Source organism: Haematobia irritans, chromosome 3, assembly GCF_050003625.1.
Source record: "Haematobia irritans isolate KBUSLIRL chromosome 3, ASM5000362v1, whole genome shotgun sequence".
Taxonomy (NCBI): domain Eukaryota; kingdom Metazoa; phylum Arthropoda; class Insecta; order Diptera; family Muscidae; genus Haematobia; species Haematobia irritans.
Window position 1 is genome coordinate 112,787,323 of NC_134399.1, and position 25,491 is coordinate 112,812,813.

Genomic DNA, 25,491 nt, shown 5'->3' on the forward strand with positions numbered 1-25,491 from the left:
GGTCACGAATTAAAGTCCTTTTCGCTCTAGGACGCATATTTAAGGAGATATGGGCAAAAGAAGGTTTTCATATAAAAATTTCAATTTTTTTAGGTTTTGGGTGGATTTTTCAATTTTTTGGGGTGGTCACGAATTAAAGTCCTTTTCGCTCTAGGACGCATATTTAAGGAGATATGGGCAAAAGAAGTTTTTCATATAAAAATTTAAATTTTTTTAGGTTTTGGGTGGATTTTTCAATTTTTTGGGGGTGGTCACGAATTAAAGTCCTTTTCGCTATAAGACGCATATTTAAGGAGATATGGGCAAAAGAAGTTTTTCGTATAAAAATTTCAATTTTTTTAGGTTTTGGGTGGATTTTTCAATTTTTTGGGGGTGGTCACGAATTAAAGTCCTTTTCGCTCTAGGACGCTTAGTTTAGGAGATATGGGCAAAAGAAGTTTTTCATATAAAAATTTCAATTTTTTTAGGTTTTGGGTGGATTTTTCAATTTTTTGGGGGTGGTCACGAATTAAAGTCCTTTTCGCTCTAGGACGCATATTTAAGGAGATATGGGCAAAAGAAGTTTTTCATATAAAAATTTAAATTTTTTTAGGTTTTGGGTGGATTTTTCAATTTTTTGGGGTGGTCACGAATTAAAGTCCTTTTCGCTCTAGGACGCATATTTAAGGAGATATGGGCAAAAGAAGTTTTTCATATAAAAATTTCAATTTTTTTAGGTTTTGGGTGGATTTTTCAATTTTTTGGGGGTGGTCACGAATTAAAGTCCTTTTCGCTCTAGGACGCATATTTAAGGAGATATGGGCAAAAGAAGTTTTTCGTATAAAAATTTAAATTTTTTTAGGTTTTGGGTGGATTTTTCAATTGTTTGAGGGTGGTCACGAATTAAAGTCCTTTTCGCTCTAGGACGCATATTTAAGGAGATATGGGCAAAAGAAGGTTCTCATATAAAAATTTCATTTTTTTTAGGTTTTGGGTGGATTTTTCAATTTTTTGGGGTGGTCACGAATTAAAGTCCTTTTCGCTCTAGGACGCATATTTAAGGAGATATGGGCAAAAGAAGTTTTTCATATAAAAATTTCAATTTTTTTAGGTTTTGGGTGGATTTTTCAATTTTTTGGGGGTGGTCACGAATTAAAGTCCTTTTCGCTCTAGGACGCATATTTAAGGAGATATGGGCAAAAGAAGTTTTTCATATAAAAACTTCAATTTTTTTAGGTTTTGGGTGGATTTTTAAATTTTTTGGGGTGGTCACGAATTATAGTCCTTTTCGCTCTAGGACGCTTAGTTTAGGAGATATGGGCAAAAGAAGTTTTTCATATAAAAATTTCAATTTTTTTAGGTTTTGGGTGGATTTTTCAATTTTTTGGGGGTGGTCACGAATTAAAGTCCTTTTCGCTCTAGGACGCATATTTAAGGAGATATGGGCAAAATAAGTTTTTCATATAAAAATTTCAATTTTTTTAGGTTTTGGGTGGATTTTTCAATTTTTTGGGGGTGGTCACGAATTAAAGTCCTTTTCGCTCTAGGACGCATATTTAAGGAGATATGGGCAAAAGAAGGTTCTCATATAAAAATTTCAATTTTTTTAGGTTTTGGGTGGATTTTTCAATTTTTTGGGGTGGTCACGAATTAAAGTCCTTTTCGCTCTAGGACGCATATTTAAGGAGATATGGGCAAAAGAAGTTTTTCATATAAAAACTTCAATTTTTTTAGGTTTTGGGTGGATTTTTCAATTTTTTGGTGGTGGTCTCGAATAAAAGTCCTTTTCGCTCTAGGACGCATATTTAAGGAGATATGGGCAAAAGAAGTTTTTCATATAAAAATTTCAATTTTTTTAGGTTTTGGGTGGATTTTTCAATTTTTTGGGGGTGGTCACGAATTAAAGTCCTTTTCGCTCTAGGACGCATATTTAAGGAGATATGGGCAAAAGAAGTTTTTCATATAAAAATTTCAATTTTTTTAAGTTTTGGGTGGATTTTTCAATTTTTTGGGGGTGGTCACGAATTAAAGTCCTTTTCGCTCTAGGACGCTTAGTTTAGGAGATATGGGCAAAAGAAGTTTTTCATATAAAAATTTCAATTTTTTTAGGTTTTGGGTGGATTTTTCAATTTTTTGGGGGTGGTCACGAATTAAAGTCCTTTTCGCTCTAGGACGCATATTTAAAGAGATATGGGCAAAAGAAGTTTTTCATATAAAAATTTCAATTTTTTTAGGTTTTGGGTGGATTTTTCAAATTTTTGGGGGTGGTCACGAATTAAAGTCCTTTTCGCTCTAGGACGCATATTTAAGGAGATATGGGCAAAAGAAGTTTTTCATATAAAAATTTCAATTTTTTTAGGTTTTGGGTGGATTTTTCAATTTTTTGGGGGTGGTCACGAATTAAAGTCCTTTTCGCTCTAGGACGCATATTTAAGGAGATATGGGCAAAAGAAGTTTTTCATATAAAAACTTCAATTTTTTTAGGTTTTGGGTGGATTTTTCAATTTTTTGGGGGTGGTCACGAATTATAGTCCTTTTCGCTCTAGGACGCATATTTAAGGAGATATGGGCAAAAGAAGTTTTTCATATAAAAATTTCAATTTTTTTAGGTTTTGGGTGGATTTTTCAATTGTTTGAGGGTGGTCACGAATTAAAGTCCTTTTCGCTCTAGGACGCATATTTAAGGAGATATGGGCAAAAGAAGGTTTTCATATAAAAATTTCAATTTTTTAGGATTTGGGTGGATTTTTCATATAAAAACTTCAATTTTTTTAGGTTTTGGGTGGATTTTTCAATTTTTTGGGGTGGTCACGAATTATAGTCCTTTTCGCTCTAGGACGCTTAGTTTAGGAGATATGGGCAAAAGAAGTTTTTCATATAAAAATTTCAATTTTTTTAGGTTTTGGGTGGATTTTTCAATTGTTTGAGGGTGGTCACGAATTAAAGTCCTTTTCGCTCTAGGACGCATATTTAAGGAGATATGGGCAAAAGAAGGTTTTCATATAAAAATTTCAATTTTTTTAGGTTTTGGGTGGATTTTTCAATTTTTTGGGGTGGTCACGAATTATAGTCCTTTTCGCTCTAGGACGCTTAGTTTAGGAGATATGGGCAAACGAAGTTTTTCATATAAAAATTTCAATTTTTTTAGGTTTTGGGTGGATTTTTCAATTTTTTGGGGGTGGTCACGACTTAAAGTCCTTTTCGCTCTAGGACGCATATTTAAGGAGATATGGGCAAAAGAAGTTTTTCATATAAAAATTTCAATTTTTTTAGGTTTTGGGTGGAATTTTCAATTTTTTGGGGTGGTCACGAATTAAAGTCCTTTTCGCTCTAGGACGCATATTTAAGGAGATATGGGCAAAAGAAGTTTTTCATATAAAAATTTCAATTTTTTTAGGTTTTGGGTGGATTTTTCAATTTTTTGGGGGTGGTCACGAATTAAAGTCCTTTTCGCTCGAGGACGCATATTTTAGGAGATATGGGCAAAAGAAGTTTTTCATATAAAAATTTCAATTTTTTTAGGTTTTGGGTGGATTTTTCAATTTTTTGGGGGTGGTCACGAATTAAAGTCCTTTTCGCTCTAGGACGCGTATTTAAGGAGATATGGGCAAAAGAAGTTTTTCATATAAAAATTTCAATTTTTTTAGGTTTTGGGTGGATTTTTCAATTTTTTGGGGTGGTCACGAATTAAAGTCCTTTTCGCTCTAGGACGCATATTTAAGGAGATATGGGCAAAAGAAGTTTTTCATATAAAAATTTCAATTTTTTTAGGTTTTGGGTGGATTTTTCAATTTTTAGTTTAGGAGATATGGGCAAAAGAAGTTTTTCATATAAAAATTTCAATTTTTTTAGGTTTTGGGTGGATTTTTCAATTTTTTGGGGGTGGTCACGAATTAAAGTCCTTTTCGCTCTAGGACGCATATTTAAGGAGATATGGGCAAAAGAAGGTTCTCATATAAAAATTTCAATTTTTTTAGGTTTTGGGTGGATTTTTCAAATTTTTGGTGGTGGTCACGAATTAAAGTCCTTTTCGCTCTAGGACGCATATTTAAGGAGATATGGGCAAAAGAAGGTTTTCATATAAAAATTTCAATTTTTTTAGGTTTTGGGAGGATTTTTCAATTTTTTGGTGGTGGTCTCGAATTAAAGTCCTTTTCGCTCTAGGACGCATATTTAAGGAGATATGGGCAAAAGAAGTTTTTCATATAAAAATTTCAATTTTTTTTTAGGTTTTGGGTGGATTTTTCAATTGTTTGAGGGTGGTCACGAATTAAAGTCCTTTTCGCTCTAGGACGCATATTTAAGGAGATATGGGCAAAAGAAGGTTTTCATATAAAAATTTCAATTTTTTTAGGTTTTGGGTGGATTTTTAAATTTTTTGGGGTGGTCACGAATTATAGTCCTTTTCGCTCTAGGACGCTTAGTTTAGGAGATATGGGCAAACGAAGTTTTTCATATAAAAATTTCAATTTTTTTAGGTTTTGGGTGGATTTTTCAATTTTTTGGGGGTGGTCACGACTTAAAGTCCTTTTCGCTCTAGGACGCATATTTAAGGAGATATGGGCAAAAGAAGTTTTTCATATAAAAATTTCAATTTTTTTAGGTTTTGGGTGGATTTTTCAATTTTTTGGGGTGGTCACGAATTAAAGTCCTTTTCGCTCTAGGACGCATATTTAAGGAGATATGGGCAAAAGAAGTTTTTCATATAAAAATTTCAATTTTTTTAGGTTTTGGGTGGATTTTTCAATTTTTTCAATTTTTAGTTTAGGAGATATGGGCAAAAGAAGTTTTTCATATAAAAATTTCAATTTTTTTAGGTTTTGGGTGGATTTTTCAATTTTTTGGGGGTGGTCACGAATTAAAGTCCTTTTCGCTCTAGGACGCATATTTAAGGAGATATGGGCAAAAGAAGGTTCTCATATAAAAATTTCAATTTTTTTAGGTTTTGGGTGGATTTTTCAATTTTTTGGTGGTGGTCACGAATTAAAGTCCTTTTCGCTCTAGGACGCATATTTAAGGAGATATGGGCAAAAGAAGGTTTTCATATAAAAATTTCAATTTTTTTAGGTTTTGGGAGGATTTTTCAATTTTTTGGTGGTGGTCTCGAATTAAAGTCCTTTTCGCTCTAGGACGCATATTTAAGGAGATATGGGCAAAAGAAGTTTTTCATATAAAAATTTCAATTTTTTTTTAGGTTTTGGGTGGATTTTTCAATTGTTTGAGGGTGGTCACGAATTAAAGTCCTTTTCGCTCTAGGACGCATATTTAAGGAGATATGGGCAAAAGAAGGTTTTCATATAAAAATTTCAATTTTTTTAGGTTTTGGGTGGATTTTTAAATTTTTTGGGGTGGTCACGAATTATAGTCCTTTTCGCTCTAGGACGCTTAGTTTAGGAGATATGGGCAAACGAAGTTTTTCATATAAAAATTTCAATTTTTTTAGGTTTTGGGTGGATTTTTCAATTTTTTGGGGGTGGTCAGACTTAAAGTCCTTTTCGCTCTAGGACGCATATTTAAGGAGATATGGGCAAAAGAAGTTTTTCATATAAAAATTTCAATTTTTTTAGGTTTTGGGTGGATTTTTCAATTTTTTGGGGTGGTCACGAATTAAAGTCCTTTTCGCTCTAGGACGCATATTTAAGGAGATATGGGCAAAAGAAGTTTTTCATATAAAAACTTCAATTTTTTTAGGTTTTGGGTGGATTTTTCAATTTTTTGAGGTGGTCACGAATTATAGTCCTTTTCGCTCTAGGACGCTTAGTTTAGGAGATATGGGCAAAAGAAGTTTTTCATATAAAAATTTCAATTTTTTTAGGTTTTGGGTGGTGTTGGCAAAACCGCCAACACACCATATACTTTTATTTAATGTTTTTAAAATTGTGTTAAAATTAAAATTATTTTTATGATAAGTGTACATATCCAACATACATTTATTTTTTATTTATATTCATATTAAATTACCATTTTCCCCTTTACATTGTGTTAAATACATTTTAACATATTTAATATGATTTAGATAAATATTTAAACTTATTTGCATTATGTTGAATATGTACTTATGCTATACATCAATAGTGTAGTTATCATCAATGAATTTACATTTAACATTGCTCGTTGCTCATTTCATTCATATCAATCGTTTCATTGATAAAATATTCTCATTGATAAAAAGTTTCTCATTCTCTTTCTCTCAGTATGTTTATGCTTTGATTGAGTGATATGCAACAAATAACTGATCTTTAGCTTATTGTTGTTGTTCACTGATCAATGCATTACAACAGCACATCATTATCAATGAATGAGTGGTTTTTATCAATGAAAGCTTTATATTGAATGAAATTGAAGCATCAGCACTTTTGAATTAACAATTTATGGAGAGAAGTCACTCAATTCAAATTTTAAATCGAATTATAGTAACTCAAGTGGATTTTAAAATCAATTGATTCTTTCTTTTCCATTTGGACCACTGAGCAGACAACATTATAAGTATCTCTACTAATTACATTAACTTGTAAAATTTTCTATTTTTTTTTTCAGCAAATAAATTGAATTTGATTTTGTACATTTTTTCTATTGAAAATAATTCGGTCTCCTTTTTTTTGGGTTTAATTAAATTTGGAAAATTTGTAAACGATCTTTAACGTAACATTTTTGGTGCCGAAACCCGGGAATATTTCGCGTATTTTTTCGGTTTTTTTATTGATTTTATTTTTGTGGAAATACTAAGTGAATCACGTGTTGATTATTTGGTTTAAGGCAAATCACGTGTATTTGATATCGGAATGGCGGATTTAGATGGAATAATACAAATGCAAAGAGATTCATTAGAATTGCTGAGGAAATATGAGCAGAGGTTTGATTCTAAACCAAATTCTCAAAAAACTTCGGGTTTTTTGTCCTCATTGGGACAACGAATTGATGATGTTTTCAACGTTTTTGAGAGCCAACATCAGGAGATTTTACAAAGGGTCCACGATGAAGCCTTGAATGCCTCTGATGTTCCCTATTTAGCGGACGATCTATATTTTGATTTCTCTGATTTGTACTTTACATTTAGGGGTAAAATTATTGATTCTTTGCCTCAGCAATCGGCATCTCATTATCCATTTGCTAGCACATTCGCAGTTCCAAATAATCGTTCTGATACGACTATAGGGGTTGACGCAAGGCTTCCTAAAATTTCATTGCCATCATTTTCAGGTGAGTATATGGAATGGATTTCTTTCCGTGACATATATTCATCCCTTGTTCACAATAACGAGTCACTTACTAAAATACAGAAATTTTACTATTTGAGGGGTACTCTTAGTGGTGAGGCCGCGAGTTTAATTAGGAGTATTTCTGCTACTGAAGCTAACTATGATTCCGCGTGGAAAATTCTGGAATCAAGGTACCACAACAAAAGAATAATAGTTAGCAATTTAGTTGGCAGACTTTATGGTTTAGATAAGTCTGATGGTGGATTTCAGTCCATCAAAAGGCTTCTTGATTCTGCCAGAGAATGTTTGTCTTCTCTAGATAATTTGGGAGTAGACACCGGAAGCTGGGATCCGTTATTGATTCATTTGCTATCCCAAAAACTTGATCTTCTAACCAGGAAAGATTGGGAGCAATCGTTAAGGTCTTCCACTGAAATTCCATCTCGCAGGGAGATGTTTGATTTCCTTGAGCGGACATTCAGAACCCTTGAATCTTTAAATAACGATTTTCACACTTCGGGGAATAATTCTAAGATAAAAAAGACTTCCTGCCATTCGGGCAAATTATTGAAGGCAAAGGTGAATTCGTGCGCACATTGTGGTAGACCCCATTTGATATCGAAATGTTTTAAGTTTTTGGCATTACCTTTGGCTATGAGATATGAATTTATATCACAGAGGAAACTTTGCCGTAATTGTCTTAGTACGGGACATAGTCATGATAACTGCCCCTCGCCTTTCCGTTGCATTTCATGCAAAGAATTGCATCACTCTATATTGCATTCGGATGGAGTGGAGAACTTGAATCAAGCTTTGACACAGTCTCCATCTTCATCGAATGATAATAGCATTGTTCCGAATCCGGTCACATCTCATACGACCAGCGCTTTTCGAGCAGTTTTGCTATATACGATACGTCTTGTTGTCAATGCTAACAGTGGTCGCTTTCAATTGAGAGCACTCTTGGACCCTGGTTCACAGGGCAGCCTTATATCTGAATCTGCGGTACAGTTAATAGGACTTAGAAAGGTTAGATCTCATCATCGAGTAATTGGCATTGGAGAAGGTAATTCGACTTTGTCCAAGTTTTTTGTGAACGTCGAATTGTTTTCCCGTACGAACAAGCCAGTCATGAATTGTAGGGCTTTAGTTTTGTCTAATCTCTCATCATACACCCCAGATCCATCGTCAAGACACATAACGATGCCCAATATCGAAATGGACAGTCTTGCCGATCCTCTTTTTTATAATTCCGATAGAATTGACATGATTTTAGGTTCTGATGTTATTTCCAGGATTCAGATACCCACTGAATCATTTGTCCATGGAAATTTATTTTTCCAAAATACGCATTTTGGATGGGTTTTTACGGGTTCTGACGAATCTGTGTCAATTAATGGTATTCATATACACAATTTGGGTCTTGAGACTATACTCCGATCCTTTTGGGAGCAGGAGGAGGTAACCATGAATCGGCATTTAACGGAAGAAGAGACTTCTTGCGATGCATACTTTCGAGCCACTACAAAACGAAGTTCGTCCGGTCGATACATGGTTTATTTACCATTTAAATCATTATGTCATGGCAATATATTTCCTGTTGTTGATAACAATCATTTCAATGCGCTGAAGCGTTTTAGGCAGTTGGAAATTTCTTTTTCGAAGCGTCCTCAGTATAGTGTAGGTTATAAGGAGTTTATGAAGGAATATGAGTTATTGGGACATATGTCCAAAGTGGGAGTTTACCCCAAAGATATTCGTCATAACTCCTATTTTTTACCCCATCATGGTGTGTTCAAAGAGGATAGCACTACCACAAAATTGCGAGTAGTTTTTGATGGCAGCAGTCATCATAACAATAAGGAATCTCTCAATGATTTGTTATCTCCAGGTCCTGCTCTACAAAATGACCTCCCCACAGTTTTGACGCATTGGAGAGGGCATAAGATAGCATTCTGTGCGGATATCGAGAAAATGTTCCGGCAGATAGATGTCTATCCGGAACATCGCAGATTCCAACAGATACTTTGGCGTTATGACCCTCTCGATGATATTAGTATTTACGAACTCAACACGGTTACATATGGAACCACTTCAGCTCCATATTTGGCCATAAGGGTGTTGAAAAAACTGGCGGAGGATTTTGAATCTGAATTTCCTGAGGCATCTCGAATATTGGTAGAAGATTCATATGTCGATGACATTTTGTCTGGTGCTGATTCATTTGAAAATGCCACCAGATTGCAAAGGGATTTGTGCTCCCTATTGAGAAATGGGGGATGCAATCTGAGAAAATGGATTACAAATTCAAAGGATCTTTTGGAGACTATTCCTGTGGAGCACAGGGATCCGTCTCTAACATTGGATTTTGATCAAAGTCATATTGTCAAGACCCTTGGTATTCAGTGGAATACGTGCGACGACTGTTTTTTCTTTAAATCCCAATTGACTGAGCCTGTGCTAGCCACGAAACGATCGATTCTTTCGGAGGCTGCACGACTTTATGACCCACTTGGTTGGCTAACCCCGACAACTGTTATCGCTAAGTCCATTTTTAAGAGCTTATGGGAGCATGGGATCGACTGGGATTCTGAAATCCCAGATATAATCCAGTCCCAGTGGTGTTCATATAGAGAATCGCTACCAAAACTTGCCAATCTAAAAATTCCTAGATGGATTGGGCTGTGTCCTGGAACGAAAATTGAATTTCATTGCTTTTGTGACGCCTCGTCTATTGCATATGCAGCTGTTGTATATGCTAGAGTGGTGGCAGCGGATGGCACTCACGTCAATATTATTCAGGCTAAGTCGAAAATTTCACCAATAAAGACCATTACAATTCCTCGTTTGGAATTGTGTGCGGCCTCATTATTGGTTAAACTGACACGAAAAGTTATGGGCTCTTTCAGGAGCACAGATGTTTCCAGTATTTATTATTGGAGTGACAGTTCGACTGTTCTTAGTTGGCTAAGGAAATCTCCATCGAACTGGAACGTTTTTGTGGCTAATAGAGTCGCTGATATTCAACGGTTTACAAATCCACTTGATTGGAGATATGTACCATCCACATTAAATCCAGCAGATATAGCCTCTCGTGGGATTTTACCAGGGGACTTAGTTGAAAACAAGACGTGGTGGAATGGTCCACAATTTCTTTATGATCCACCTGCTTTCTGGCCTGAAAATCTTTCCAATTTATACACTTCCGATGAAGAAAGAAAGAAAAAAATTGTCGCTCACACATCGGAGACATCAACGTACCCGGAGCTCCTTTTGAAATTTTCTAGTCTCCCGAAGTTACTTCGGGTGACTTCATTATGTCTACGTTTTGCACATAATTGCATATACAAGGAGAAGAGAAAATATGGTATTCTATCATTTTCTGAAACTTGGCACTCATTGCTTGTTTTAGTGAAGATTTCTCAAAAGACTGATTTCCCTTCTGAAATCAAACTTTTATCTTCAAAGCGACAAATTGGCCATGGCCCAATTCTGAAACTTATGCCATTTCTTGATAATGAAGGTATTTTGAGAGTTGGAGGACGACTCCAAAACTCGAACTTTTCATTTGATAGGAAACATCCCATTTTATTATCGAAATCGAATCCACTATCCACATTAATTATTTCGGACGCTCATGAGCGAACACTTCATGGTGGCTTATCCTTAACTATGTCTTATGTGTCTAGAAAATTTTGGATTATATCTGGGAATCAACTTTGTAAAACAATCATTCACAAATGTATTGTTTGTTTTAGACACTCAGCAAAGTCGGCGCAACAAATAATGGGCAATTTGCCAAGTGTACGATTGAAACCAGTTCGTCCATTTAAGCACAGCGGTGTTGATTATGCTGGCCCTATAACGATAAAAGCTTCGTCGGTAAGATCTTCCGCCACTTCGAAAGGTTATATTTGTTTATTTGTGTGTATGGTCACAAAAGCCATACATTTGGAAGCAGTGTCAGACCTTACCACGAATGCCTTTCTAGCGGCTTTTAGGCGTTTCATTTCACGTAGAGGCGCTTGTACTGACCTATATTCTGATTGTGGCACAAATTTCATAGGTGCCTCAAAAGAACTTAAGGTAATTTATAATAAGAATGAAAAAGCTATGCCAAAGGATTTGTTGCAAGCCCTTAGCCAAAACGAGACGAACTGGCATTTCAATCCTCCAGCATCACCAAACTTTGGCGGCCTCTGGGAAGCAGGCGTAAAATCTGCCAAATTTCACTTAAAACGTATCATGGGTGATAGAGTTTTGAATTTTGAAGAGTTAACGACTTTGCTTTGTCAGATTGAAAGTTGTCTTAACTCTCGGCCACTGGCACCTCTATCAGCTGATCCATCTGATTTTGATTTCCTTACTCCAGCTCATTTTTTAATCGGAGAACCGACCAACTGTATACAAGAACCATCTTTGTTGGACACCAATATCAATCATCTTTCTAGATGGAAATGCGTGGAAAAACTCAAACAACATTTTTGGAAGAGGTGGCACGGTGACTACCTAAATCGACTTCAAGCTCGACCCAAATGGTTAAAACCCAGAGCGGAAGCCAAAGTTGGTGATCTGGTTCTCGTATCCGACGAAAAAAGTGGTCCTGGGCAATGGAATGTTGGCCGTATTCAAGAGATTTTTCCTGGTCAAGACGGACATACAAGGGTAGTATCAATCCTTTCAAAAAATAAAGTTTATAAAAGGCCTATTTCTAAAATTTGTTTTTTTCCAGAAATTTCACACAACTGGTCAACATTAGCATCACCAAAAGAGTAAACCTATTCATGATCACAACAACAATCTCTAAACCATCACTCAACATCATCTTCATCCATTCTCAATCAAAAAGGATAAACCAGTTCTCAATCGCTGTGAGTCGGAGCATAGCGGAGCTTAAGGCTCGACTAAAATACTCCCAACGACTGGTAATCCTGTACAACCTCATCTGGAAAAACTTTCGTTCTTCAGGGGGGAGAATGTTGGCAAAACCGCCAACACACCATATACTTTTATTTAATGTTTTTAAAATTGTGTTAAAATTAAAATTATTTTTATGATAAGTGTACATATCCAACATACATTTATTTTTTATTTATATTCATATTAAATTACCATTTTCCCCTTTACATTGTGTTAAATACATTTTAACATATTTAATATGATTTAGATAAATATTTAAACTTATTTGCATTATGTTGAATATGTACTTATGCTATACATCAATAGTGTAGTTATCATCAATGAATTTACATTTAACATTGCTCGTTGCTCATTTCATTCATATCAATCGTTTCATTGATAAAATATTCTCATTGATAAAAAGTTTCTCATTCTCTTTCTCTCAGTATGTTTATGCTTTGATTGAGTGATATGCAACAAATAACTGATCTTTAGCTTATTGTTGTTGTTCACTGATCAATGCATTACAACAGCACATCATTATCAATGAATGAGTGGTTTTTATCAATGAAAGCTTTATATTGAATGAAATTGAAGCATCAGCACTTTTGAATTAACAATTTATGGAGAGAAGTCACTCAATTCAAATTTTAAATCGAATTATAGTAACTCAAGTGGATTTTAAAATCAATTGATTCTTTCTTTTCCATTTGGACCACTGAGCAGACAACATTATAAGTATCTCTACTAATTACATTAACTTGTAAAATTTTCTATTTTTTTTTTTCAGCAAATAAATTGAATTTGATTTTGTACATTTTTTCTATTGAAAATAATTCGGTCTCCTTTTTTTTTGGGTTTAATTAAATTTGGAAAATTTGTAAACGATCTTTAACGTAACATTTTTGGTGCCGAAACCCGGGAATATTTCGCGTATTTTTTCGGTTTTTTTATTGATTTTATTTTTGTGGAAATACTAAGTGAATCACGTGTTGATTATTTGGTTTAAGGCAAATCACGTGTATTTGATATCGGAATGGCGGATTTAGATGGAATAATACAAATGCAAAGAGATTCATTAGAATTGCTGAGGAAATATGAGCAGAGGTTTGATTCTAAACCAAATTCTCAAAAAACTTCGGGTTTTTTGTCCTCATTGGGACAACGAATTGATGATGTTTTCAACGTTTTTGAGAGCCAACATCAGGAGATTTTACAAAGGGTCCACGATGAAGCCTTGAATGCCTCTGATGTTCCCTATTTAGCGGACGATCTATATTTTGATTTCTCTGATTTGTACTTTACATTTAGGGGTAAAATTATTGATTCTTTGCCTCAGCAATCGGCATCTCATTATCCATTTGCTAGCACATTCGCAGTTCCAAATAATCGTTCTGATACGACTATAGGGGTTGACGCAAGGCTTCCTAAAATTTCATTGCCATCATTTTCAGGTGAGTATATGGAATGGATTTCTTTCCGTGACATATATTCATCCCTTGTTCACAATAACGAGTCACTTACTAAAATACAGAAATTTTACTATTTGAGGGGTACTCTTAGTGGTGAGGCCGCGAGTTTAATTAGGAGTATTTCTGCTACTGAAGCTAACTATGATTCCGCGTGGAAAATTCTGGAATCAAGGTACCACAACAAAAGAATAATAGTTAGCAATTTAGTTGGCAGACTTTATGGTTTAGATAAGTCTGATGGTGGATTTCAGTCCATCAAAAGGCTTCTTGATTCTGCCAGAGAATGTTTGTCTTCTCTAGATAATTTGGGAGTAGACACCGGAAGCTGGGATCCGTTATTGATTCATTTGCTATCCCAAAAACTTGATCTTCTAACCAGGAAAGATTGGGAGCAATCGTTAAGGTCTTCCACTGAAATTCCATCTCGCAGGGAGATGTTTGATTTCCTTGAGCGGACATTCAGAACCCTTGAATCTTTAAATAACGATTTTCACACTTCGGGGAATAATTCTAAGATAAAAAAGACTTCCTGCCATTCGGGCAAATTATTGAAGGCAAAGGTGAATTCGTGCGCACATTGTGGTAAACCCCATTTGATATCGAAATGTTTTAAGTTTTTGGCATTACCTTTGGCTATGAGATATGAATTTATATCACAGAGGAAACTTTGCCGTAATTGTCTTAGTACGGGACATAGTCATGATAACTGCCCCTCGCCTTTCCGTTGCATTTCATGCAAAGAATTGCATCACTCTATATTGCATTCGGATGGAGTGGAGAACTTGAATCAAGCTTTGACACAGTCTCCATCTTCATCGAATGATAATAGCATTGTTCCGAATCCGGTCACATCTCATACGACCAGCGCTTTTCGAGCAGTTTTGCTATATACGATACGTCTTGTTGTCAATGCTAACAGTGGTCGCTTTCAATTGAGAGCACTCTTGGACCCTGGTTCACAGGGCAGCCTTATATCTGAATCTGCGGTACAGTTAATAGGACTTAGAAAGGTTAGATCTCATCATCGAGTAATTGGCATTGGAGAAGGTAATTCGACTTTGTCCAAGTTTTTTGTGAACGTCGAATTGTTTTCCCGTACGAACAAGCCAGTCATGAATTGTAGGGCTTTAGTTTTGTCTAATCTCTCATCATACACCCCAGATCCATCGTCAAGACACATAACGATGCCCAATATCGAAATGGACAGTCTTGCCGATCCTCTTTTTTATAATTCCGATAGAATTGACATGATTTTAGGTTCTGATGTTATTTCCAGGATTCAGATACCCACTGAATCATTTGTCCATGGAAATTTATTTTTCCAAAATACGCATTTTGGATGGGTTTTTACGGGTTCTGACGAATCTGTGTCAATTAATGGTATTCATATACACAATTTGGGTCTTGAGACTATACTCCGATCCTTTTGGGAGCAGGAGGAGGTAACCATGAATCGGCATTTAACGGAAGAAGAGACTTCTTGCGATGCATACTTTCGAGCCACTACAAAACGAAGTTCGTCCGGTCGATACATGGTTTATTTACCATTTAAATCATTATGTCATGGCAATATATTTCCTGTTGTTGATAACAATCATTTCAATGCGCTGAAGCGTTTTAGGCAGTTGGAAATTTCTTTTTCGAAGCGTCCTCAGTATAGTGTAGGTTATAAGGAGTTTATGAAGGAATATGAGTTATTGGGACATATGTCCAAAGTGGGAGTTTACCCCAAAGATATTCGTCATAACTCCTATTTTTTACCCCATCATGGTGTGTTCAAAGAGGATAGCACTACCACAAAATTGCGAGTAGTTTTTGATGGCAGCAGTCATCATAACAATAAGGAATCTCTCAATGATTTGTTATCTCCAGGTCCTGCTCTACAAAATGACCTCCCCACAGTTTTGACGCATTGGAGAGGGCATAAGATAGCATTCTGTGCGGATATCGAGAAAATGTTCCGGCAGATAGATGTCTATCCGGAACATCGCAGATTCCAACAGATACTTTGGCGTTATGACCCTCTCGATGATATTAGTATTTACGAACTCAACACGGTTACATATGGAACCACTTCAGCTCCATATTTGGCCATAAGGGTGTTGAAAAAACTGGCGGAGGATTTTGAATCTGAATTTCCTGAGGCATCTCGAATATTGGTAGAAGATTCATATGTCGATGACATTTTGTCTGGTGCTGATTCATTTGAAAATGCCACCAGATTGCAAAGGGATTTGTGCTCCCTATTGAGAAATGGGGGATGCAATCTGAGAAAATGGATTACAAATTCAAAGGATCTTTTGGAGACTATTCCTGTGGAGCACAGGGATCCGTCTCTAACATTGGATTTTGATCAAAGTCATATTGTCAAGACCCTTGGTATTCAGTGGAATACGTGCGACGACTGTTTTTTCTTTAAATCCCAATTGACTGAGCCTGTGCTAGCCACGAAACGATCGATTCTTTCGGAGGCTGCACGACTTTATGACCCACTTGGTTGGCTAACCCCGACAACTGTTATCGCTAAGTCCATTTTTAAGAGCTTATGGGAGCATGGGATCGACTGGGATTCTGAAATCCCAGATATAATCCAGTCCCAGTGGTGTTCATATAGAGAATCGCTACCAAAACTTGCCAATCTAAAAATTCCTAGATGGATTGGGCTGTGTCCTGGAACGAAAATTGAATTTCATTGCTTTTGTGACGCCTCGTCTATTGCATATGCAGCTGTTGTATATGCTAGAGTGGTGGCAGCGGATGGCACTCACGTCAATATTATTCAGGCTAAGTCGAAAATTTCACCAATAAAGACCATTACAATTCCTCGTTTGGAATTGTGTGCGGCCTCATTATTGGTTAAACTGACACGAAAAGTTATGGGCTCTTTCAGGAGCACAGATGTTTCCAGTATTTATTATTGGAGTGACAGTTCGACTGTTCTTAGTTGGCTAAGGAAATCTCCATCGAACTGGAACGTTTTTGTGGCTAATAGAGTCGCTGATATTCAACGGTTTACAAATCCACTTGATTGGAGATATGTACCATCCACATTAAATCCAGCAGATATAGCCTCTCGTGGGATTTTACCAGGGGACTTAGTTGAAAACAAGACGTGGTGGAATGGTCCACAATTTCTTTATGATCCACCTGCTTTCTGGCCTGAAAATCTTTCCAATTTATACACTTCCGATGAAGAAAGAAAGAAAAAAATTGTCGCTCACACATCGGAGACATCAACGTACCCGGAGCTCCTTTTGAAATTTTCTAGTCTCCCGAAGTTACTTCGGGTGACTTCATTATGTCTACGTTTTGCACATAATTGCATATACAAGGAGAAGAGAAAATATGGTATTCTATCATTTTCTGAAACTTGGCACTCATTGCTTGTTTTAGTGAAGATTTCTCAAAAGACTGATTTCCCTTCTGAAATCAAACTTTTATCTTCAAAGCGACAAATTGGCCATGGCCCAATTCTGAAACTTATGCCATTTCTTGATAATGAAGGTATTTTGAGAGTTGGAGGACGACTCCAAAACTCGAACTTTTCATTTGATAGGAAACATCCCATTTTATTATCGAAATCGAATCCACTATCCACATTAATTATTTCGGACGCTCATGAGCGAACACTTCATGGTGGCTTATCCTTAACTATGTCTTATGTGTCTAGAAAATTTTGGATTATATCTGGGAATCAACTTTGTAAAACAATCATTCACAAATGTATTGTTTGTTTTAGACACTCAGCAAAGTCGGCGCAACAAATAATGGGCAATTTGCCAAGTGTACGATTGAAACCAGTTCGTCCATTTAAGCACAGCGGTGTTGATTATGCTGGCCCTATAACGATAAAAGCTTCGTCGGTAAGATCTTCCGCCACTTCGAAAGGTTATATTTGTTTATTTGTGTGTATGGTCACAAAAGCCATACATTTGGAAGCAGTGTCAGACCTTACCACGAATGCCTTTCTAGCGGCTTTTAGGCGTTTCATTTCACGTAGAGGCGCTTGTACTGACCTATATTCTGATTGTGGCACAAATTTCATAGGTGCCTCAAAAGAACTTAAGGTAATTTATAATAAGAATGAAAAAGCTATGCCAAAGGATTTGTTGCAAGCCCTTAGCCAAAACGAGACGAACTGGCATTTCAATCCTCCAGCATCACCAAACTTTGGCGGCCTCTGGGAAGCAGGCGTAAAATCTGCCAAATTTCACTTAAAACGTATCATGGGTGATAGAGTTTTGAATTTTGAAGAGTTAACGACTTTGCTTTGTCAGATTGAAAGTTGTCTTAACTCTCGGCCACTGGCACCTCTATCAGCTGATCCATCTGATTTTGATTTCCTTACTCCAGCTCATTTTTTAATCGGAGAACCGACCAACTGTATACAAGAACCATCTTTGTTGGACACCAATATCAATCATCTTTCTAGATGGAAATGCGTGGAAAAACTCAAACAACATTTTTGGAAGAGGTGGCACGGTGACTACCTAAATCGACTTCAAGCTCGACCCAAATGGTTAAAACCCAGAGCGGAAGCCAAAGTTGGTGATCTGGTTCTCGTATCCGACGAAAAAAGTGGTCCTGGGCAATGGAATGTTGGCCGTATTCAAGAGATTTTTCCTGGTCAAGACGGACATACAAGGGTAGTATCAATCCTTTCAAAAAATAAAGTTTATAAAAGGCCTATTTCTAAAATTTGTTTTTTTCCAGAAATTTCACACAACTGGTCAACATTAGCATCACCAAAAGAGTAAACCTATTCATGATCACAACAACAATCTCTAAACCATCACTCAACATCATCTTCATCCATTCTCAATCAAAAAGGATAAACCAGTTCTCAATCGCTGTGAGTCGGAGCATAGCGGAGCTTAAGGCTCGACTAAAATACTCCCAACGACTGGTAATCCTGTACAACCTCATCTGGAAAAACTTTCGTTCTTCAGGGGGGAGAATGTTGGCAAAACCGCCAACACACCATATACTTTTATTTAATGTTTTTAAAATTGTGTTAAAATTAAAATTATTTTTATGATAAGTGTACATATCCAACATACATTTATTTTTTATTTATATTCATATTAAATTACCATTTTCCCCTTTACATTGTGTTAAATACATTTTAACATATTTAATATGATTTAGATAAATATTTAAACTTATTTGCATTATGTTGAATATGTACTTATGCTATACATCAATAGTGTAGTTATCATCAATGAATTTACATTTAACATTGCTCGTTGCTCATTTCATTCATATCAATCGTTTCATTGATAAAATATTCTCATTGATAAAAAGTTTCTCATTCTCTTTCTCTCAGTATGTTTATGCTTTGATTGAGTGATATGCAACAAATAACTGATCTTTAGCTTATTGTTGTTGTTCACTGATCAATGCATTACAACAGCACATCATTATCAATGAATGAGTGGTTTTTATCAATGAAAGCTTTATATTGAATGAAATTGAAGCATCAGCACTTTTGAATTAACAATTTATGGAGAGAAGTCACTCAATTCAAATTTTAAATCGAATTATAGTAACTCAAGTGGATTTTAAAATCAATTGATTCTTTCTTTTCCATTTGGACCACTGAGCAGACAACATTATAAGTATCTCTACTAATTACATTAACTTGTAAAATTTTCTATTTTTTTTTTTCAGCAAATAAATTGAATTTGATTTTGTACATTTTTTCTATTGAAAATAATTCGGTCTCCTTTTTTTTTGGGTTTAATTAAATTTGGAAAATTTGTAAACGATCTTTAACGTAACATTTTTGGTGCCGAAACCCGGGAATATTTCGCGTATTTTTTCGGTTTTTTTATTGATTTTATTTTTGTGGAAATACTAAGTGAATCACGTGTTGATTATTTGGTTTAAGGCAAATCACGTGTATTTGATATCGGAATGGCGGATTTAGATGGAATAATACAAATGCAAAGAGATTCATTAGAATTGCTGAGGAAATATGAGCAGAGGTTTGATTCTAAACCAAATTCTCAAAAAACTTCGGGTTTTTTGTCCTCATTGGGACAACGAATTGATGATGTTTTCAACGTTTTTGAGAGCCAACATCAGGAGATTTTACAAAGGGTCCACGATGAAGCCTTGAATGCCTCTGATGTTCCCTATTTAGCGGACGATCTATATTTTGATTTCTCTGATTTGTACTTTACATTTAGGGGTAAAATTATTGATTCTTTGCCTCAGCAATCGGCATCTCATTATCCATTTGCTAGCACATTCGCAGTTCCAAATAATCGTTCTGATACGACTATAGGGGTTGACGCAAGGCTTCCTAAAATTTCATTGCCATCATTTTCAGGTGAGTATATGGAATGGATTTCTTTCCGTGACATATATTCATCCCTTGTTCACAATAACGAGTCACTTACTAAAATACAGAAATTTTACTATTTGAGGGGTACTCTTAGTGGTGAGGCCGCGAGTTTAATTAGGAGTATTTCTGCTACTGAAGCTAACTATGATTCCGCGTGGAAAATTCTGGAATCAAGGTACCACAACAAAAGAATAATAGTTAGCAATTTAGTTGGCAGACTTTATGGTTTAGATAAGTCTGATGGTGGATTTCAGTCCATCAAAAGGCTTCTTGATTCTGCCAGAGAATGTTTGTCTTCTCTAGATAATTTGGGAGTAGACACCGGAAGCTGGGATCCGTTATTGATTCATTTGCTATCCCAAAAACTTGATCTTCTAACCAGGAAAGATTGGGAGCAATCGTTAAGGTCTTCCACTGAAATTCCATCTCGCAGGGAGATGTTTGATTTCCTTGAGCGGACATTCAGAACCCTTGAATCTTTAAATAACGATTTTCACACTTCGGGGAATAATTCTAAGATAAAAAAGACTTCCTGCCATTCGGGCAAATTATTGAAGGCAAAGGTGAATTCGTGCGCACATTGTGGTAAACCCCATTTGATATCGAAATGTTTTAAGTTTTTGGCATTACCTTTGGCTATGAGATATGAATTTATATCACAGAGGAAACTTTGCCGTAATTGTCTTAGTACGGGACATAGTCATGATAACTGCCCCTCGCCTTTCCGTTGCATTTCATGCAAAGAATTGCATCACTCTATATTGCATTCGGATGGAGTGGAGAACTTGAATCAAGCTTTGACACAGTCTCCATCTTCATCGAATGATAATAGCATTGTTCCGAATCCGGTCACATCTCATACGACCAGCGCTTTTCGAGCAGTTTTGCTATATACGATACGTCTTGTTGTCAATGCTAACAGTGGTCGCTTTCAATTGAGAGCACTCTTGGACCCTGGTTCACAGGGCAGCCTTATATCTGAATCTGCGGTACAGTTAATAGGACTTAGAAAGGTTAGATCTCATCATCGAGTAATTGGCATTGGAGAAGGTAATTCGACTTTGTCCAAGTTTTTTGTGAACGTCGAATTGTTTTCCCGTACGAACAAGCCAGTCATGAATTGTAGGGCTTTAGTTTTGTCTAATCTCTCATCATACACCCCAGATCCATCGTCAAGACACATAACGATGCCCAATATCGAAATGGACAGTCTTGCCGATCCTCTTTTTTATAATTCCGATAGAATTGACATGATTTTAGGTTCTGATGTTATTTCCAGGATTCAGATACCCACTGAATCATTTGTCCATGGAAATTTATTTTTCCAAAATACGCATTTTGGATGGGTTTTTACGGGTTCTGACGAATCTGTGTCAATTAATGGTATTCATATACACAATTTGGGTCTTGAGACTATACTCCGATCCTTTTGGGAGCAGGAGGAGGTAACCATGAATCGGCATTTAACGGAAGAAGAGACTTCTTGCGATGCATACTTTCGAGCCACTACAAAACGAAGTTCGTCCGGTCGATACATGGTTTATTTACCATTTAAATCATTATGTCATGGCAATATATTTCCTGTTGTTGATAACAATCATTTCAATGCGCTGAAGCGTTTTAGGCAGTTGGAAATTTCTTTTTCGAAGCGTCCTCAGTATAGTGTAGGTTATAAGGAGTTTATGAAGGAATATGAGTTATTGGGACATATGTCCAAAGTGGGAGTTTACCCCAAAGATATTCGTCATAACTCCTATTTTTTACCCCATCATGGTGTGTTCAAAGAGGATAGCACTACCACAAAATTGCGAGTAGTTTTTGATGGCAGCAGTCATCATAACAATAAGGAATCTCTCAATGATTTGTTATCTCCAGGTCCTGCTCTACAAAATGACCTCCCCACAGTTTTGACGCATTGGAGAGGGCATAAGATAGCATTCTGTGCGGATATCGAGAAAATGTTCCGGCAGATAGATGTCTATCCGGAACATCGCAGATTCCAACAGATACTTTGGCGTTATGACCCTCTCGATGATATTAGTATTTACAAACTCAACACGGTTACATATGGAACCACTTCAGCTCCATATTTGGCCATAAGGGTGTTGAAAAAACTGGCGGAGGATTTTGAATCTGAATTTCCTGAGGCATCTCGAATATTGGTAGAAGATTCATATGTCGATGACATTTTGTCTGGTGCTGATTCATTTGAAAATGCCACCAGATTGCAAAGGGATTTGTGCTCCCTATTGAGAAATGGGGGATGCAATCTGAGAAAATGGATTACAAATTCAAAGGATCTTTTGGAGACTATTCCTGTGGAGCACAGGCATCCGTCTCTAACATTGGATTTTGATCAAAGTCATATTGTCAAGACCCTTGGTATTCAGTGGAATACGTGCGACGACTGTTTTTTCTTTAAATCCCAATTGACTGAGCCTGTGCTAGCCACGAAACGATCGATTCTTTCGGAGGCTGCACGACTTTATGACCCACTTGGTTGGCTAACCCCGACAACTGTTATCGCTAAGTCCATTTTTAAGAGCTTATGGGAGCATGGGATCGACTGGGATTCTGAAATCCCAGATATAATCCAGTCCCAGTGGTGTTCATATAGAGAATCGCTACCAAAACTTGCCAATCTAAAAATTCCTAGATGGATTGGGCTGTGTCCTGGAACGAAAATTGAATTTCATTGCTTTTGTGACGCCTCGTCTATTGCATATGCAGCTGTTGTATATGCTAGAGTGGTGGCAGCGGATGGCACTCACGTCAATATTATTCAGGCTAAGTCGAAAATTTCACCAATAAAGACCATTACAATTCCTCGTTTGGAATTGTGTGCGGCCTCATTATTGGTTAAACTGACACGAAAAGTTATGGGCTCTTTCAGGAGCACAGATGTTTCCAGTATTTATTATTGGAGTGACAGTTCGACTGTTCTTAGTTGGCTAAGGAAATCTCCATCGAACTGGAACGTTTTTGTGGCTAATAGAGTCGCTGATATTCAACGGTTTACAAATCCACTTGATTGGAGATATGTACCATCCACATTAAATCCAGCAGATATAGCCTCTCGTGGGATTTTACCAGGGGACTTAGTTGAAAACAAGACGTGGTGGAATGGTCCACAATTTCTTTATGATCCACCTGCTTTCTGGCCTGAAAATCTTTCCAATTTATACACTTCCGATGAAGAAAGAAAGAAAAAAATTGTCGCTCACACATCGGAGACATCAACGTACCCGGAGCTCCTTTTGAAATTTTCTAGTCTCCCGAAGTTACTTCGGGTGACTTCATTATGTCTACGTTTTGCACATAATTGCATATACAAGGAGAAGAGAAAATATGGTATTCTATCATTTTCTGAAACTTGGCACTCATTGCTTGTTTTAGTGAAGCTTTCTCAAAAGACTGATTTCCCTTCTGAAATCAAACTTTTATCTTCAAAGCGACAAATTGGCCATGGCCCAATTCTGAAACTTATGCCATTTCTTGATAATGAAGGTATTTTGAGAGTTGGAGGACGACTCCAAAACTCGAACTTTTCATTTGATAGGAAACATCCCATTTTATTATCGAAATCGAATCCACTATCCACATTAATTATTTCGGACGCTCATGAGCGAACACTTCATGGTGGCTTATCCTTAACTATGTCTTATGTGTCTAGAAAATTTTGGATTATATCTGGGAATCAACTTTGTAAAACAATCATTCACAAATGTATTGTTTGTTTTAGACACTCAGCAAAGTCGGCGCAACAAATAATGGGCAATTTGCCAAGTGTACGATTGAAACCAGTTCGTCCATTTAAGCACAGCGGTGTTGATTATGCTGGCCCTATAACGATAAAAGCTTCGTCGGTAAGATCTTCCGCCACTTCGAAAGGTTATATTTGTTTATTTGTGTGTATGGTCACAAAAGCCATACATTTGGAAGCAGTGTCAGACCTTACCACGAATGCCTTTCTAGCGGCTTTTAGGCGTTTCATTTCACGTAGAGGCGCTTGTACTGACCTATATTCTGATTGTGGCACAAATTTCATAGGTGCCTCAAAAGAACTTAAGGTAATTTATAATAAGAATGAAAAAGCTATGCCAAAGGATTTGTTGCAAGCCCTTAGCCAAAACGAGACGAACTGGCATTTCAATCCTCCAGCATCACCAAACTTTGGCGGCCTCTGGGAAGCAGGCGTAAAATCTGCCAAATTTCACTTAAAACGTATCATGGGTGATAGAGTTTTGAATTTTGAAGAGTTAACGACTTTGCTTTGTCAGATTGAAAGTTGTCTTAACTCTCGGCCACTGGCACCTCTATCAGCTGATCCATCTGATTTTGATTTCCTTACTCCAGCTCATTTTTTAATCGGAGAACCGACCAACTGTATACAAGAACCATCTTTGTTGGACACCAATATCAATCATCTTTCTAGATGGAAATGCGTGGAAAAACTCAAACAACATTTTTGGAAGAGGTGGCACGGTGACTACCTAAATCGACTTCAAGCTCGACCCAAATGGTTAAAACCCAGAGCGGAAGCCAAAGTTGGTGATCTGGTTCTCGTATCCGACGAAAAAAGTGGTCCTGGGCAATGGAATGTTGGCCGTATTCAAGAGATTTTTCCTGGTCAAGACGGACATACAAGGGTAGTATCAATCCTTTCAAAAAATAAAGTTTATAAAAGGCCTATTTCTAAAATTTGTTTTTTTCCAGAAATTTCACACAACTGGTCAACATTAGCATCACCAAAAGAGTAAACCTATTCATGATCACAACAACAATCTCTAAACCATCACTCAACATCATCTTCATCCATTCTCAATCAAAAAGGATAAACCAGTTCTCAATCGCTGTGAGTCGGAGCATAGCGGAGCTTAAGGCTCGACTAAAATACTCCCAACGACTGGTAATCCTGTACAACCTCATCTGGAAAAACTTTCGTTCTTCAGGGGGGAGAATGTTGGCAAAACCGCCAACACACCATATACTTTTATTTAATGTTTTTAAAATTGTGTTAAAATTAAAATTATTTTTATGATAAGTGTACATATCCAACATACATTTATTTTTTATTTATATTCATATTAAATTACCATTTTCCCCTTTACATTGTGTTAAATACATTTTAACATATTTAATATGATTTAGATAAATATTTAAACTTATTTGCATTATGTTGAATATGTACTTATGCTATACATCAATAGTGTAGTTATCATCAATGAATTTACATTTAACATTGCTCGTTGCTCATTTCATTCATATCAATCGTTTCATTGATAAAATATTCTCATTGATAAAAAGTTTCTCATTCTCTTTCTCTCAGTATGTTTATGCTTTGATTGAGTGATATGCAACAAATAACTGATCTTTAGCTTATTGTTGTTGTTCACTGATCAATGCATTACAACAGCACATCATTATCAATGAATGAGTGGTTTTTATCAATGAAAGCTTTATATTGAATGAAATTGAAGCATCAGCACTTTTGAATTAACAATTTATGGAGAGAAGTCACTCAATTCAAATTTTAAATCGAATTATAGTAACTCAAGTGGATTTTAAAATCAATTGATTCTTTCTTTTCCAT

General features: G+C 36.3%; 3 protein-coding genes across 3 annotated transcripts; all 3 read left to right on the top strand.

Moving 5' to 3' along the window:
• Nucleotides 1-6,761: 6,761 nt before the first annotated feature.
• LOC142231147 (uncharacterized) lies at nt 6,762-12,768 on the top strand. Its single transcript, XM_075301766.1, has 2 exons — nt 6,762-11,843; nt 11,911-12,768. The coding sequence occupies exons 1-2, from the start codon at nt 6,762-6,764 to the stop codon at nt 11,935-11,937; spliced, it is 5,109 nt and encodes a 1,702-aa protein (XP_075157881.1). The 3' UTR covers nt 11,938-12,768.
• A 674-nt stretch (nt 12,769-13,442) lies between these two features.
• On the top strand, nt 13,443-19,120 carry LOC142228295 (uncharacterized). Its single transcript, XM_075298690.1, has 2 exons — nt 13,443-18,195; nt 18,263-19,120. The coding sequence occupies exons 1-2, from the start codon at nt 13,540-13,542 to the stop codon at nt 18,287-18,289; spliced, it is 4,683 nt and encodes a 1,560-aa protein (XP_075154805.1). The 5' UTR covers nt 13,443-13,539; the 3' UTR covers nt 18,290-19,120.
• A 345-nt stretch (nt 19,121-19,465) lies between these two features.
• LOC142231148 (uncharacterized) lies at nt 19,466-25,472 on the top strand. The gene is made up of 2 exons (XM_075301767.1): nt 19,466-24,547; nt 24,615-25,472. The coding sequence occupies exons 1-2, from the start codon at nt 19,466-19,468 to the stop codon at nt 24,639-24,641; spliced, it is 5,109 nt and encodes a 1,702-aa protein (XP_075157882.1). The 3' UTR covers nt 24,642-25,472.
• Nucleotides 25,473-25,491: the final 19 nt, after the last annotated feature.

Bases quoted from the DNA above. Each gene is read 5' to 3' on its own strand.
- LOC142231147 (XM_075301766.1), top strand. From the start codon at position 6,762: ATGGCGGATTTAGATGGAATAATACAAATGCAAAGAGATTCATTAGAA. The intron at 11,844-11,910 runs GTAGTATCAATC...GTTTTTTTCCAG, and splicing joins GTCAAGACGGACATACAAGG to AAATTTCACACAACTGGTCA.
- LOC142228295 (XM_075298690.1), top strand. From the start codon at position 13,540: ATGGAATGGATTTCTTTCCGTGACATATATTCATCCCTTGTTCACAAT. The intron at 18,196-18,262 runs GTAGTATCAATC...GTTTTTTTCCAG, and splicing joins GTCAAGACGGACATACAAGG to AAATTTCACACAACTGGTCA.
- LOC142231148 (XM_075301767.1), top strand. From the start codon at position 19,466: ATGGCGGATTTAGATGGAATAATACAAATGCAAAGAGATTCATTAGAA. The intron at 24,548-24,614 runs GTAGTATCAATC...GTTTTTTTCCAG, and splicing joins GTCAAGACGGACATACAAGG to AAATTTCACACAACTGGTCA.